Source organism: Lygodium microphyllum, chromosome 4, assembly GCF_053477565.2.
Source record: "Lygodium microphyllum isolate KBCC chromosome 4, Lygodium_microphyllum_v1.1.10, whole genome shotgun sequence".
Lineage (NCBI taxonomy): Eukaryota > Viridiplantae > Streptophyta > Polypodiopsida > Schizaeales > Lygodiaceae > Lygodium > Lygodium microphyllum.
Window position 1 is genome coordinate 20,049,791 of NC_141138.1, and position 17,331 is coordinate 20,067,121.

At 39.4% G+C, this 17,331-nt stretch overlaps 1 protein-coding gene across 1 annotated transcript; it reads right to left on the reverse strand.

Annotated features, from left to right (window-relative positions):
- Positions 1–15,254: 15,254 nt before the first annotated feature.
- Positions 15,255–16,262, reverse strand: LOC148036853 (transmembrane emp24 domain-containing protein p24delta5-like). Its single transcript, XM_087677193.1, has 3 exons — positions 15,966–16,262; positions 15,578–15,654; positions 15,255–15,399 (listed from the first exon to the last, which is right to left on the reverse strand). Exons 1-3 carry the CDS (start codon positions 16,155–16,157, stop codon positions 15,255–15,257), a joined length of 414 nt encoding a protein of 137 aa, XP_087533319.1. The 5' UTR covers positions 16,158–16,262.
- Positions 16,263–17,331: the final 1,069 nt, after the last annotated feature.

Sequence of the window (17,331 nt, forward strand, 5' to 3'; positions counted from 1 at the left end):
TCCCATTTTTCTTTTCCCATGGCTTGCTCAAAAGAAGTGAGTTCTGGTTCCTGTATCACTTTGACCATATAGGCATAGTGAATGGCTATAAATCCATCATATTTCAGCCTATCCACTGGATACCTAGCTCTGGTAGACCTGTGCAAAGTAGGTTCACTCCCAGGTGCTCTCAAAACATCCCTGGTCTTCCTTACTCCAGGTATAACAATAGAAGGAATACCCAACTCATCATCATTGCTCTGTTCTGAGCCACTGGATTCACCATCCACATAAGAGTGACCTGCATTCACATCAAGCATGGGCTGATCTACCTTCTCTTGTCCTTTTTGTGATACTTGAATACCACTATCTGCATTGCTTTGAGAAGATTCTCCTGATCTCAATCTGCCTGTCCATGGCGAAGAATGTGAATCACTGCTAGAGGACGCTCCAAGTCCACTAATATTTTGTGACTGCTGCTGTGAATTCTGTGCAGCATTACCATTTTGTGCATCTACATTATCAATCACATTTGCTAGTTTATACCAGCTATTCATCTCACCAAAAACAACATCTCTGCTCACTGTAAACTTACGAGTAGAAGGGTTATAGCATCTATACTCTTTTTGCTGTATAGAGTAACCAATAAAGGTGCACTTCTCAGCTTTTGGATCCAACTTGGATCTCAACTCATCTGGCACATGAACATAGGCAATGCAACCAAAAATCTTCAAATGAGAAATATCTGGTTTCCTACCAGTATACCTCTCCTCTGGAGTCATCCCATGTATTACTGCAGTGGGAGTCCTATTCATTATGTAGACTACTGTAGCAACTGCTTCAGCCCAGTAAAAATCTGGCAAGTCTTTTTCATTGAGCATGGCACGAGATACCTCTCCAATATGCCTGTTTTTCCTTTCTGCAATTCCATTTTGTTGTGGGGTATGACTGCATGAATATTATTGCTTTATGCCATGCTCCTGCAGGAACCTTGCAAACTCATTTGAGAGGTACTCTCCCCCTCCATCTGACCTTAGGCATTTTATTTGCAGGCCTGTTTCTTTTTCAACCATAGCTTTAAGAGTTTTGAATGCCCAAACACTTCACTTTTCTTTTTCATAAAATACACCCAAACTTTTTGCTATAGTCATCAATAAAAGTGACAAAATAATGACAGCCTCTAAGAGATGCAGCTTTAGTAGTCCACACATCAGAGTGGATTAATTCCAATGGCTTCTTACTCTCTTGAACATGTCTAGGAAATGGTTTCCTTGCCTGTTTTCCAAATTGGCAGGCTTCACATACCTTATGCATTTCTGGAACCTTGAATTTAGGCAATCCTGCAACAATATTTTGGCCCTGCATTGATTTAAGTCGCTGTACATTAACATGACCAATGTGTTTATGCCAGATATCAATATCTGCAACTACACCGGTCCCATGTGCAAACATTACTGCACTCAATCCAGGCATGTCTGCATCCAACGTAAACATTCTGCCCTTCTTCTTTCCTTTTGCTATCAAGCGACCTTTATTTTTCATATCCTCAACAAAGCATCCATGAGGATTAAATTTGACCTGCAAGCCCTGCTCAACCATTTGACCAACAGAAATCAGATTCTTGGTGATATTTGGGACATGAAATATATCAGACATGTATTTCTTTTTTCCATTCTACATAGACAAAGGAAATTTTCCAATCTGCACAATAGGATGTGCAGTATCATCACCAGTCTCCACAAATCTTGGTTTTTCCATTTTCCTTGCATCCTCCATCCATTCTGCATGACCTGTCATGTGGTTTGATGCACCTGAGTCAACATACCACACATTGTTGCTTTCTTCTGCACTTGTCACAGAATTGTTCATGTGCTGCACCATAAACAAATGCTCATTTTTATCATCACCCTATCTACTAGAAGATGCATAATTCCCTTGTTGCAATTTTCCATTCATGATGTCATTCTGCTTTTTATAGCAGTCTTTAGCTATATGACCCATTTTACCACAGTAGTAGCATTCAACATTGCTGTTTGCATTTTGCCCTCTTTGCCATCCACCACGACCTCTTTGGCTCCCCCTGCCTCTAGAGTTACCACGTCCTCCTCCATAGGACTGTTTTTCTTGAGTTTGCTACATATTCTGATTTCTACCATGGCCTCCAAATCGGTCTCCTCTACCTCTGCCTCTACCTCTTCTAGCATTTGAGTAGAAGACAGCTTCTTTTGAAGTTCCTCCTGAAGAAGATGCACCACCATTTCTCTGCTCCTCAGAAATTAGAAGAGCAATCAACTCCTCAAAATCAAGAAATATTTCACGGACGAAAATGGATGTTCGGAACTGTGCATAATCCTTTCCTAGACCATTCAAGGTCGTTGAGACTAAATCATCATCTTCCACTGGTGGCGACCCAATGGAAGCAAGTGCATCTGCAATCTTCTTCACCTTGATGTGGTAGTCATTGATGCTCATACTTTCTCTTTGCACATTGTGCAACTCTTGCTTGAGCTGCATTTTCCTGGCTTGAGTATTTGTGCTATACATTTTTGACAGAGTATATGCCTCCTTTGGCGTACTTGCATCTTGAATATGCACAATCATAGAGTCTGAAATGCTAATAGACAGCCAGTACATAACTTTTCTGGCTCTCTCATGCCATGATTTAAATGCCTGCATTTGCTGTTGATTGGGAACATCAGGAAGAACTGGTTCTTCTTCATTTCCTGCAACGAGTTCCCAATATCCTTTTCCCATAAGAAAATTTGTCATTCTGAACTTCTATGCTTGGAAGTTGTTCTTGTCAAGTTTTTCAGTGACAATCTGTGAAAGGGAATCAGACGCCATTACAGAACACTGCAAAAAAAATTTGTCTCACTGCAAAAAACACAGCTTCAGCCTCACAAGGGCAAATCTGCAAAACTAACGAAAGTGGTATTTGACCACACAGTCACTTGCTAGTAACGATTTTGCATGAACAAGAAACAAGGATGATTCTGTAACTCCCAATGTCTCTGCACACAAGCATACGATGCAATTTCTGTGGTAACTTTTCACCGACCTGTAGAACAGTGGTCGCACAGCATAAAACATGGCCTTTTCCTGAGTGCGTGCAGAAAACTTATGCCTCCAAAACAGGCCCCGAAATGGCCCCAAATAAAAAAAACAGGGTCACCGCGAAGGGCGTCTCAACCTGAGACAATGCACTCTTGCACTTTCCGGCTGTGCTACCTGCAGAGACTTGCTCCCAAAATAGAAAAATGAAAGCAACACTGGTCCTCTTACCAGAACACTACGAGCTTGGCTTGCTTTCTTGAGCTCCTTACCACGAACAAGGCTCTGATACCATGTCAAGATTGTGGGAGAGAAGGAAGGAGTCTCACTTGTAGCTTTCTTGCTTGCATAATGGGGGAACACACACAGAGGTGGAGGCTGAAAACAGTTTTTCTCTTCTTAGTTGTGTAAGCCAAAAAGAACTCTAGTACATAGAAATAGAAGAACCCTATATATGGGTCTCAAAACCAAACTCAACTAACTAAGGTGGCATACTAACTGAGCCACGAACTAGAGTAGATAAGGATAACTGTCATCTAGCTATTATTCATGGGCGGTGTACCAACCGCATCTACAACAACTAACAAGTCAGTGACATAAATGCACAATGGTCACCCTGGCATATCACGAGTGGAGCTCGATATCTCAACATGGTTGGCCGAGAACTTTTCTCAAATCTCGAAGAACAGTGAGATGATTGTCAAAGGACACAAACAACGAAAGCGTTGACCTAGAGTTATGTCTTAACCGATTTACGCTGTTTTAGGGGAACGGAATGGGACTATGCCTTATGGCAAAGAGGTTGAGCTTTGCATTCCTCTCGTTTCCTGTTCTCTTTGAACCAAGTGCAGCGTGAATCCGCTTCGGACCTGGCGTTTCTGTGTAAAGTAGTTCACTTGGGTCGGACGCTAGTTGCTGTTAAGGAAATGACCAATCAAGAAAACCCTAATTCTGGTCGATCCTAAGTGGAAACTGCCAGAATACTTTCGCTACGTGGCAGACACGGAAAGCCCTAGATCGCAAACCCCGTAACATTCCATGGGAGTGCCGGAAGGAGCTTTCTAGACATCCTTTCCGATGGACTGCTAAGACGTGTCTTGGGTGATACTAGTGGACACATTACATATGGCTACCAAAACCATGATCACCATTAAACCCCTCCAAAACTACATTGTGATGCCAATTGTTTGCTAACTCGTATCAATCAAAACAAAGTCACAATACCAACCATTATCAACACCACAAAAACTATCAAGAAAATGAGAAGACTAACAAATTCCATCTTGTTGATCCTAAATTCATATACAAAAGATAATTTATTGCTACAATACTAAACCCCATAGCCTTAGATAGAGTAGACATTCCATGGAAAATATAATTTATTGCTACAATACTAAACCCCATAGCCTTAGATACAGTAGACATTCCATGGAAATGCTTTCAAACACACCAACCATAAACTCTAGCTTAGAGCTTCATAAAAAAACAATTGATACGATTGCGAGCCATGAGGAAAGACACGAGTTTCCTTCTAGGCCTTCAAGCTATCTTGCAATCTCCAACTCGTTGACCATAGAATCTAGCTCAAAGCTTCATCATAAAACAACCAACAAGATTGTGAGCTATGAGGAAAGACACGAGTCCCTTTTTGGGCCTTCAAGCTACCTTGCAATCTCCAACTCCCCCACCACTTTTTGCCATCTCACATGGATAATAGTGACAATGCATAATCAACAAAGGATAACATTTCTTCCACAATAACCCCTATACAATAGTATCCTCTAATCTTTAAAATGCACAAATGGTATCTCAGTCATGAACTATGACTTTTCATAGCCCATGCAATTTAAACACATACTCCATCATCATAAAGTGGTTGACTACCTGAGACATTATAAAATGAGTCTTCACGGGCAAAAAATTGAGTTTCTTTGAAGACTCTATCTACCATCAAATACTATTCCACCCCTTCTAGGTTGTACGTAAGCCAATGTGATGAAATCTATTACAACATCCATCCATTTGGGATTAGTGATGGTTGTAATAAACCATGTGGCTTAAGAGTGCTATCCTTATTCTTCTAACATGGGAGACCCCTAAATGACTAACTATAGGCAAAGAATGCATCTTCTCCATTATCTTTTACTGGAAATAATAAGTAAAAGGGATTACAATCTTGCTATGAAACCAAATGAAACCATTCTTCAACCAAAATTTTAATTTCTTCTCTATTAATAATTGGGACAATCTCAAAGTATATGGTTTATTTCTTCATTTAATGAGTAGTTCTCTTGGAGATCCTCAGTCCAATCACTATAAAGGTCAACCATGGATACCTTGCATGCCCACAATCTTGAAAGAGAATAACCACAATAGTATTTGCCCCTAGTATGCAAAGTAGGGACCCATCTTCATTGCTTAGGAGTGAGATTAGAGTGTGAGAGGAAGTACTTGAGGACCTGTGATCGCTCTTAACTCTAAATTGGTTCTCATAAAGATAGTAATACATTCTCTTGATCACATGAATAACCAACATTAACATTTCTTGGTCATACATGTTTATTTCCATAAACTTTTTATCATCTTGTGACTTTCAAAGGAAATAACTCCATGCTCTTAAAGTAAAGTTGCACCTATGACCCATCCACTTGCATCAAATGCCAAAGCTAGAATGATCCTTATTGAAGATTTGGATGATGAAGAGATCCATGTCAAGGAAAATTTGTTACAAATCAATGCAAGTATACCTATAAATAGTTGCATGAGATAGATGAAAATATCATGCTAAATTCTTTGATTCCACTGATAGTTTTCCATTTGAACCAAGTTGAACTCTATACACTATTTCTCATCATGTTTGGATAGGTTCTAGAGGAGAATGACACACTTCGACTCAACGGGAGTAATAATGGAAAAGGGGCTCATATCCTTGTTGATACAGGCATCACACATAGCTTTATCAATATCAAATCTTTGTATGAGCTGAAGTTGTTACCAAAAGATATGAATCAATGGATTGATTTACTTCATTACATACATCCTCATTGCTCTAGACTATACCATATTTGAGAAAGTCTCTTTTTTTCCATTGGTGAGACAAAAGATTGTGCCCGCCATAAGTGTCTTAAAAATTTTCCCAACTGTCCATAAGTTGATTTTCTTTCTTCATATAACCCCACCAAGTGTGTACAAGACCTTCCAAGTGTAAGTGGAAAAATGTATCTCGTATTCATCGGTTTGTGGAAAAATGTCATAATAATATTCTAGCTTGGAAATCCACTCCTCAAGATCTAAATGAGACAATGATTGTCTATTATATTTTAACAATGGTTTCTTATCTCTTAGCTTATGCTATCATTGTAGCCCAATTGTCCACTATATGATTGATCATGTTAGCAATCCTTATGACGCCCTAAGAATTTGAAATGAGTGGATGAAATGATATTCTATCCACATTTGCTTTTTCTTTTCCTCTATTCTCCTTATCTCCTATTTGAACCACCATCACTGTGTGAATCAAGCTAAAAGTTACATTATATTATGCAATTTGAGATGAAACTTGAGAATTATACTTCACAAGCCTATCAATGACTAACTTAGTTTTGGTCAATTATGGCCATTACCACTTCATTATGTCTTGTAGCATGTCGAGTCTCATGTTCAAACAAGGTAATATTTAATTGACTAAACTCACCATATACTTGATCATCTTCATAGGGTCCTTGGTTATTATTATCCATGAGCTCATGGTGACTCCATGAGAGAATCCCTCATTTGCTATGATACCTTCTCCTAGGCCTTGATTTTACCTTTACGCCCTATCATTTTAATACACTCCTACAATATCTCCTATTACAAAAGTGATTTTTTTTTTTCTAGACAATTCTAATTACCAATCAAATCAAAGATCACTATGCCCTCTTCAAAGAAAACACTTAATCTTGACAATGTGTTTAGTATGAAAAAGTTATTATAGCTGAAAGTTGACTATAGAATCTATCTAAGATATATTAGTGCTTATATAAGCCTAGATATATATACCCAAGTTAGACCCTATAGATCCCTAGATAATGCCTATGAGACTTGTAGATACATTGTAACACCTATGGGAACTTGAAAATACATTGTGGTACTTGTACTACCCTATTCTTTGTAACATCTGTGATTGCCTCGTCTAAACCTATAACAACAATTGTACATCTTTGAAGGGACATGAAATTTCCTTGTTTCTTCAATAATGCCTTCATTTTCAATCCTTCGCAAGATAAGACTCCCTACATGGGCTTCAAATCACTAAGGGGTCTACAAATTTCCATCTTAGGCCATGTTGTGCACCCCTTTGTAGGTCTAAGTAGTAAGGGAGAGTCACCTATATTTTGTCTTACTACCTCATCCAACATCTATCTTTTTTTCTCTAGTACTTCTTTGTTGTCAATTAAATATGTGATTTTTTTTTTGTATTCCTTTAAAATATCTTATGTAAGATCCAATTATGTGAAATATTTTGAATTTCCAAGTTCATCTAGTAGTGACTCTAACCTTGGCAATGGATAGACATCATGCTATGTTATGTTCTTATAAGTAGATGACATATCTTTGCTCAAGGTCCTAATAAGTTGATACATCCACTCAAACCTTTGTGGGAAACTATTTAGCAATCTATATAACATCTTGGAACTTGAACACAACAATAAAGACATCCAAATCTTGCATTGGTCTTGAAACATTAAATGTGGCTAAAGGACTAGATTGCAAACTTTTGCTCAGTTAGATGACTAACAGCAACAATTGACCCAATTGGGATAGAACTAGCCTTTTGAATTTAACATAATGATTTACAAATATAGATATAAAATGATTAAATGTAGATCAAAAGCCTAGAGCTCTCATATCACTTGTCATGAAGGAAATTGGAGAGGAAAGAGACCAAAGAGAAGATTATAGAGGAGAGAGAAAAACTAGAAGAAGAGAGAGGAAAAGGAACTAGAAGAAGAGAGAGAAAAAAAGAGAGAAAATATGAGAGCAACTATGAAAGTTGTGGAAGAAGATGAAGATAAAAGGGACTTCTGATTGTTGGTCAATGATGAAAAAGATGAGTCTCTTTATAGCTTTTATACCAAGCTAGTGTGACTGGTATTTTTCCCTTTCCTAAAACTCCTAATGTATTTTCATCTCTCTCTCTCTCTCTCTCTCTCTCTCTTTGTGACTTACTTAGAATTGCTACAAAAAAAATCGTAATGAATAACACTCTCTTCTCTTCTTCAAATCACGGAAAGAATAAACCATAATGAACAAGGAGAAGAAGCATCGAATAAGGATTCAAAACTCACCTCTTGTCTTGGGGATGACATGACAAAATGAGGTTCTATGTCCATTGGAAACCAAACAAATGGCGCACGCGCGTGCGCGCGCGCACACACACACACACACACACACACACACACACACACACACACACACACACACACACACACACACACACACACACACACACACACACACACACACACACACACACACACACACACACACACACACACACACACACACACACACACACACACACACACACACCACAGTGATAAGCCCCATGAATACTAGAATTATCAAAAGAGAAGTAAAGTTACGAAAATAGTATGGATGAGAAACATGAATGAAGATCCTATTCAAAACTCAATAGAGTTAGATTGGAGTGATTTTACATTCCTTTGGTAAAAGACTTATTATCCCTTATCTTATCCACACTTTGGCTATGGCCAAGAGAATCACGTGTGTTCAAAATAAGGGATTTTTAAAACACCATTTTTACACATTTTTGACATACAAAATGGTGTAATATAAAAAGGTTATTCACATATTGAATAGCTAAGAGAGCGAAAGTGAGTAGCTATATATATATATATATATATATATATATATATATATATATATATATATATATATATATAGAGAGAGAGAGAGAGAGAGAGAGAGAGAGAGAGAGAGAGAGAGAGATGAGCTTAAAGAATCAAAGATAGCCTATTTTCATAAATTGAGTTTTCCCAAACAAGTACTTGCAATTTAGAACTCAAATGCCAAAGGATCCCAGATCACAATGCACATGATTTTCACACAATTTCTATGATCAAAAGAGGATACTAGACCCCCTTAATGCATAAAAATAATTTCTATGAGACCTTACTTTAAGTTGATCGTATAACTACACTATCACATGATGATTCTTCAAAATAAAAACACCTAATCCAATTCACACAAACAAAGACTTTGGCCAACAATAGATTCTCCACAATGTGTGTCTGCAGTAGTCTCTATAAATTAGTGGATTCTAGTGGCACATTCCAGCAAAAAATCATTAAATATGTTGCTTTAAACTTGGAGAAACACCTAAGAAGGGATTTTCATAATCCCTTTTTTATTTGCTAACTTTTTACATTTCAAAGGGTACTGCTTAATGCATTATGACAAGTTGAAGGTAATAAGGATGTATATTTATTCATAAGAATTTTCACATAGCAAGTATTTTTCAAACTAGGCCATGCTCATAAATGATTCTTGCTTACATAGTGTTGGGAATAAAGGCCTCGTGCCTTTAAATGTGCTCAAGTGTGAACACACCCTTAGCACTTGTACTTACATATATATATCTATCTAAAAACCTAAAGGTACACACTTGCCATTGTACCTAAAAAATGTGCACACTCTTTGCTTTGCTCTAACCCACTCTCTCTCTGTCTCTTGCTACGCGTAACAACAGATTGCCTCGATCTTCGTGCCTAACTGGTCACTAAAAACTGTTATTAGAGTATACAAGAGACAACTCGAGTGTTACAGGAGTCCTAGGTGGATTCAACAAACGTCAGTAGTAGGCTGTCAGGTACGAGCGGCAGTCACTAGGAGGCAACAGTTGTAGGTAGTGAGAACAATCGACAGTTGACAGGTGCAAAGAACAGTCGGGCAAAAGACCAGTGGGTGGGTGCTAGCATGCAAACAAAATTGAGGGGTCAACGTCAGTCAGATGGGACCAACGTGGCGGTCAGGTAGCTATCGACAGGTTGCAGCCCAGGTGGGATGTTCTACGGGCAGTCTCGTTTGTAAGCCTGATGGGCTACAGATGACCACACAATTGCAGGCGACCAGGAGATGACCACGGGATTGCCAGTGACCAGGTGACGACCACATGACAGTAGGCAGCCAGGCGTGTGACGACACGCTGGCGACAAGAAAATTTGTCTCAGAGATTGCAAGAATTTGTGAAATCTTACCTTCAACATTTGGGGCTTTTCATGTACATGCACAAATTGGGCTAAAATTTTCCCAATTTCTCGACATTGATGCACATTGGACCCTGTGCCATTTGGGGCTTTTGCAATTTGGGCAAAATTTGTGCAGCATTTGGTCATTTTATGTACATGTAGGTTGAATTCCATGTAATTTGGACATCAATACTTGGTAAATTTTGGGGGTTTTGTTGAAATTGCTCTATTTTGGCAAAATTGACCTGTTCTATGCATGACAGAGAAAATGCAGATGTATAGTTGATGCTTTGAGCACAAAAATTTTGGGCCTTTTGATAGTGCGTGTCAAATTTTATACCCGTAGATACATGTACAATAGAAAATGTAGCTAAAATTTGGGATATCTCATGTAATGTGATGTATTTGCCCTTGGAACAACTGGAATCAGCTTAATTACAAATATGAAATCTGTGCTTCTACGTGGTCATTTGGTACTTGTTTGTACCTTGGTCACTTGGGTGACAGTTTGGGCCTGCATTTGCAGATTTTTTTGTCACATTTGGGTTGAAAATCATGGCTGGCAGTAGTGAAATCAGTAATCTCATGTACATAAAGAATCTTGAAGGAGCATATAACTTTGCAGTTTGGCAAAAACAATGCTACAATATCCTGTTGTAAAAGAAGCAGGCAAAGCCGATTAAGACACAAGGGGCAAAGCCTGCAGATATGGAACATGACGATTGGGATGAGTTAAATGAGCTTGCATGCTCAACCATTGAGATATCGATTTTTGATGCCTTGTTGTTTAACATTGAAAGTTTGGATTCTACATATGCTATATGGACTCGACTAGAAGAATTGTATGCACAGAAGAGTGATGCAAGCAAAGTGTATTGGTTGAAAAAATCTTATGGATTTGCATATGAAAGAGGGTACAGCAATGTCTACCCACTTGAGTGAGTTTAACTCCATTTTCAACCAGCTGGTTGCCTTGAACGTCATGATTGATGAGCAATTCAAGGCTACTTTCTTGCTTTGCACTCTATTAGAGAGTTGGGATACATTTAGGACTGCTATGAGCAATTCTAATGTGATCCTTTTGTATGCAGATGTAGAGAGTGCTCTACTCATGGAAGAAATGAATCGGCATAATAATGCATCCAATATGTCTTCTAGTGCTTTGCATACTAGGGGAAGATCACAGCAGAAAGGCCAATGTGATAGCAAGGGATATATTAAATCACATGCAAAGATGTTGAATGCCATCATTGTGGCAAGAAGGGTCACTTTAAAAAATTTGAAGAGGTGAACATAGTCACTCATGACAGTGATAGTGGGAGTGACATACTCTTTGTCTCTTCACACTTTGGTGCACATGCTTTACTTGCAGATACAAATGATGACATGCATACCTAGATTCTCGATTTAGGTGCTTCCTTTCATGTCACCCCTCATCGAGAGTGGTTCTCTGCCTATACATGGGGTCGACATGGTGTTGTCCATCTTGGGGACAACTATGCATGTGACATTGTAGGTATTGACAGTGTGCAATTGCAGTTTCAGCATGGCTCTGTCTTCACACTTTAGCATGTTCGACATGTACCTCAGCTCAAGAAGAGCTTGATTAGCACAGGGCAGCTAGATGATGATGGTTTTCATACCACCTTTGGTGATGGAAAATGGAAGATTTGTACGGGATCTAGAGTGATTGCCAGAGGTTGCAAGAGTGATACTTTGTATCCACTTCATGTATCTAGTGTGTGTGACCATGTTCTTATCATGACCGAGTAGCCAAGCGTTTCTTTGTGGCATGGCCGGTTGGGGTACATGAGTCAAATAGGAACGAAAATGCTTTCTTGTTTGGGTTACTTGCCTTGTCTTCGTTATGCTGATTTTGAGCATTGTGATCATTGTATTTATGGTAAACATGCACATACGTCTCACAAAAAGTCTCTTTCTTTGAAAGCTTCTCCTCTAGAGTTAATACATTCAGATGTATGTCAGATGCTAGGATTATCTTTAGGGGGAAAGAAATATTTTGCCACCTTTGTCGATGATGCTACATGAAAGGTATGGGTTTATCCTATTCGTAGCAAGGATGAAGTGCTTGACAAGTTAAAAAAATTATTGGCATTGGTTGAAAATCAGACTGATAAGACACTTAAAATGTTTTTTCTCTAACAATGGTGGAGAATATGTGTCTAAGGCCTTTCAGGCATTTTGTGACAGCAAAGGGATAAAGAGGGAGCTCAATGCCCCTCATAATCCACCCCAAAATGGAGTTGCAGAGCGTATGAATTAGACCATACAGGATAAGGTCCATATGATGCTATCTCATGCTGCATTTCGGGCAGAGGCTATTATGACATCTGTTCACTTAATTAATCGATCACCAAACAGGTCTTTGGGGGGGGGGGGAGTTCCCCAAGAAGCGTGGTCGGGCAAGCCATCTTCATAGTCCTGTAAATGCATTTTCCTAGGATATGGTGATGAGGGTGAAATGGGGTATAGGTTGTGGGATTCCAAGAAAAGGAAAGTAGTACGCAGCAATGATGTTATCTTCTAGGAAGATTGCATGCATAAACGACTCGAAAAGACTGAGGAGGTTCATAGGGTTGTATTTCGAGAAGAAATACCTTTTGACAGTAAAATGTGCTCGCTATACAACATCAAATACATGCTGTAAATGAATCTATAAATGCAAAAAATGATGCTGGAAATGATCAGCCAGCTATTGCCCATGATAATGAGCCACTACATGTGCAGAAATAGCCAAGACAACAAGCTGTTATTGCTGATTTGCAAGCTCAAATGCCAGGACATCATGCCGAAAATGGAAATTTATAGGAACAACCATCGAACAATCATCATTGGGTTAGGATATCGTCTAAGGCTACTAGACAACCCGATAGATTTGTTCTTGGTGCAAATTATGTGGCTGATTATGTCATGTTGACAGACTATGGTGAACTATCTTACTTCAAGGAAGCAATGGACACATAGGATAGCAAGAAATGGTATAAAGCCATGTTTTCAGAAATGGAATCTCTTGAAACAAATGGCACTTGGGACTTGGTGTAGTTGCCTAAAGGGTAGAAAACACTTCCATGCAAGTGGGTTTACAAGATGAAGGTCACTTTTGGTTCCTCACCAAAGTATAAAGCAAGATTGGTTGCAAAGGGGTACAAGCAGGAGCAAGGAATTGTCTTTGATGAGATTTTCTTACATGTAGTCAAGATGAGTGCATTGAGAACCATTTTGGGCTTGGTTGTAGGTGAAGATATGGAGCTCATACAGATGGATGTAAAGACTGTGTTTTTACATGGTGATCTGCATGAAGACATGTATATGCAGCAGCCTGAAGGATTTGTGGACAAAGGGAAAGAAAATATGGTATGTAAACTCAAAAGGAGTTTGTATGGGCTGAAACAAGCACCAAGAGAATGATATAATAAGTTTGATACATTCATGCAGTCTCAAGGCTTTCATAAAAGTCAAGTAGATCACTGCTTATACACCAAGAAGGCAGCAGTTGTTGGCAGCTTGATTATCTTGGTCTTGTATGTAGATGACATGCTTATTCTAGTAGGGATACTCATGCCTTGAACTCACTGAAGCAAAGTCTTCATGGCAGCTTTGACATGAAGGAACTTGGTGATGCAAATCACATTCTTGGCATGCGAATACTCTGAGATAGGTTGATAGGCTTACTCTATCTATCTCAGCAGGAGTATATCTCCAAGGTTTTGCAGTGTTTCAATATGGAGGGGGGGAAACAATTGGGGTTTCATTGCCTCCATATGTGAAACTCAGTGTAGAGGACAGCCCTACATTTAATGTGAAGAAGGCTGAAAATGGCCAAGATACCATATGCTCCAACTGTTGGTAGTTTGATGTATGATATGGTTGCTAGACGTCTTGATATTGCCTCTGTAGTGGCAGTGGGAGTGAAAGGTATTATGAGATACCTCAAAGGCACAAAGGAGTTGTGCATCTGCTTTGGGAAGCAGAAGGCATCTGTTGTTGCCTTTACAGATGCAAACTATGCTAATCATGCGGATTGTAGGAAGTCCACTTCTGGGTATGTATTTACTTTCATAGGAGGAGCAGTCTCTTGGATCTCCACGCTACAAAAGTGTCTTGCATTGTCTACTACAGAGGCATAGTATGTGGCTGCCACACTGAGACATGCAAGGAGGCTTTTTCATGTCTAGTAGGAGAACTTGGCATCACAGAGTTACCTGTTCTCCATTGTGATAGTCAGAGTGCTATCATGCTAGCACGGAATCTTGTCTTTCATGCAAAGACAAAGCACATATAGGTGAAGTACCACTTCATGAGAGATATACTTGACAGCAAGAGGATTGAGCTTGTCAAAGTGCTTATAGATGATAACCCTGCAGATCTTCTCATGAAGGGTCTTCTAGCAGAGTGGTTTGCTCATTGCCGACAGATGATGGGAGTTGGATAGATATATGTATTTCAGCTTTGTACATACCTAGACTTAGTTGATTCTTTTCTCCTCTTAAGGCACATTGCCTTTAGGTGGGAGGTTGTTGGGAATCAAGGCCTCGTACCTTTAAATATACTCGCGTGTGAACACACCCTTAGCACTTGTACTTACACATATATATCTATCTAAAAACCTAAAGGTACACACTCGTCATTGTATCTAAAAAATTTGCACACTCTTTGCTTTGCTCTAACCCACTCTCTCTTTGTCTCTTGCTGCGTGTAACGACTAATTGTCTTGATCTTCATGCCTAACTCGTCACTACACATAGAACCCAACAAAAGGCTTGTGTGCAAGTTGTAACACATATCCAAATGCTTGTGCCTTTAAGAATTCAATACAATAAATCCAAATTTTGTATTTTAATATGGCAAAAAAATCATGTGTCTTTTTAGTATCAACAATAAGAACCATGTTCTTCTATAATTATTAAGGCAAAATCTTCACATGAATAACTCAAATAAAGCAACTTAATTTCATAGCAACTTCTTTCTCTTGAAATAGGACATCATGTGCCATAATTGCAAACCAGCAACTAAAAAGCATGTGAGTAGAGGCACCAATGTAAGCCATCCTAGTGTCTTGTATGCTCTCTTAGTTGCCTTCCACTTGTCTTGCTCCCTAGCAAAATAGATGGAAATTGGTATTATGGTCATCATGGTAACAATTCCATAACTACACTTAACACACTAAGATAAGAATTCAAAAGCGCCATGTTAGTATATAACTAGTTTAAACCTTTTACATTATGATTGCAACATACATAAATCTATGAGTAAATAAATATATAAGGACTCACCTCGTTTTTGTAATATGCATAACGTCTTGAATTTGTGTCACCGTATACTCTAGCTTTCTTAGTTGTAGCTCAATGCCCTGCAAAGTGACCATAAAACGGTCAGTGCATAATAGAGAGTTGGAAAAGCCTGGAAATCCTTGTAAGCTCAATATATCAAGATCCATGTGTTGGGAAACATGCAGACTCTTGAGTTCAAGGTTTACGTTTAAGAAATTTTAAGGGTTATGCTGCGACGCATGCAGATACTTGAGTTTAAGGGTTATGTTTATGGAATGTTTTAGTCCCCTTTAAATGGAGTCGCCAAAGGTCTATATTGATGATCTGATTTACCTATTCGGAGATTCATCATCCAAAGCAAGATATCAAGAAGGAAAGAAGTGGGCGTTACAGTGATTTTCTCACGCTTGGCGACGGCGTCCCAGTCTTTAGCAGCAACTCCCACCTTCCAGCTCAGATCAACGGTAGCTTTTGCCTTGGGGTTGAGCATATCTGAGAACCAGAAGCATGCTGAGTAGCTTCCCAGCTCCTCGGCATCGAAGGAGAATTTCCCTTCATTTGCGCCCTCTTGCATGTACAGCATAACACGGCTTGGGGATGTGACCTTCGCTTACTCATGGCCACCAAAAATCAAACATTAAAAGACAGAACGGCATAATATTACGTTCACAATAAGTTTTAGACAAATTTTCACTGTAACTTTCACATTGTGAATTACGAAGACAGCATGAGATTCTATGGGGGAGGGATGGCATCCCTAGCTAGGTAGGATCAGAGTGCACCTGACTAGGTATGTACGTGGCGCTTCCCGAGTAGAAGCTTCTGACGGTGAACGCTAGGAAAAGGCAAGGAAAACGAAGTACACTTCTTCCCATGGGGAATGTCAGTAACGGCTTGCGGCTAAGATGCAAGAAGAGCAGTAAACAAGTAATAATAAAAGGTGAAACGCAAACTTCCTAATGTTCGTTCACGTAATCTCTATTTAATCACAGGTGTAAAATGCATAGCTTCTATCCTTAGGTTAATTGTCCATATCTAACGTAACTCAACGTTTCAATGCCTAATTGTGTTTCGGGTTAATGTCTTCCGCGAGCAGTTATACTGGACTTATAAATACTACTGGAATCCAAGGTTTACGTTAAGGAAGTATATTGCGAGACGCAATATCGTGTCAACCAAAAACGCAAATCCTTCCGGTATATATTTTCTTATATGATATTATATAAGGAAGGATACGCGCTCGATGTAAGATGGCGCACCTTTGCAGTAACGGTGGTGGAGTTGTCGGACAGGACGTTGTAGGTTCCAAGCACCATAGAGCCTTTGATGGTGATGGGCTCATGGAAGCACTTGAACATCTGGTCACGGTGAAGCTCGAAGCGCAGGCCGTGCGTAACGTCGCAGAAGTGGCTCGTGAAGAGCAGCGCTATCGACATTACTATTATCCGGAGCTGACGCCTGGGATGATGAAAATCAGCATATTGCATGATCAGGTGGCGGCGGCTGCTGCAGCTGCTTCTTCTTGTCGTCATCGTCATCGTCACAGCATCAGTAGCCACCCTCGTCGAAGTATCTGGAGCTATCCTGCTTACCGGTCGTCAAGTATCCCTACCGTTGTATCAGCGTAATTATTGTCGTGGGTCCTTTATAACTCCCTTGCGCCCGCCTTGTCGGCGGACTGATATTTTCCCCCTCTAATTTATCGTGATTGTCCGTATACCCCCTATAACTTTATTCACATGAATTAAGCCTATGTG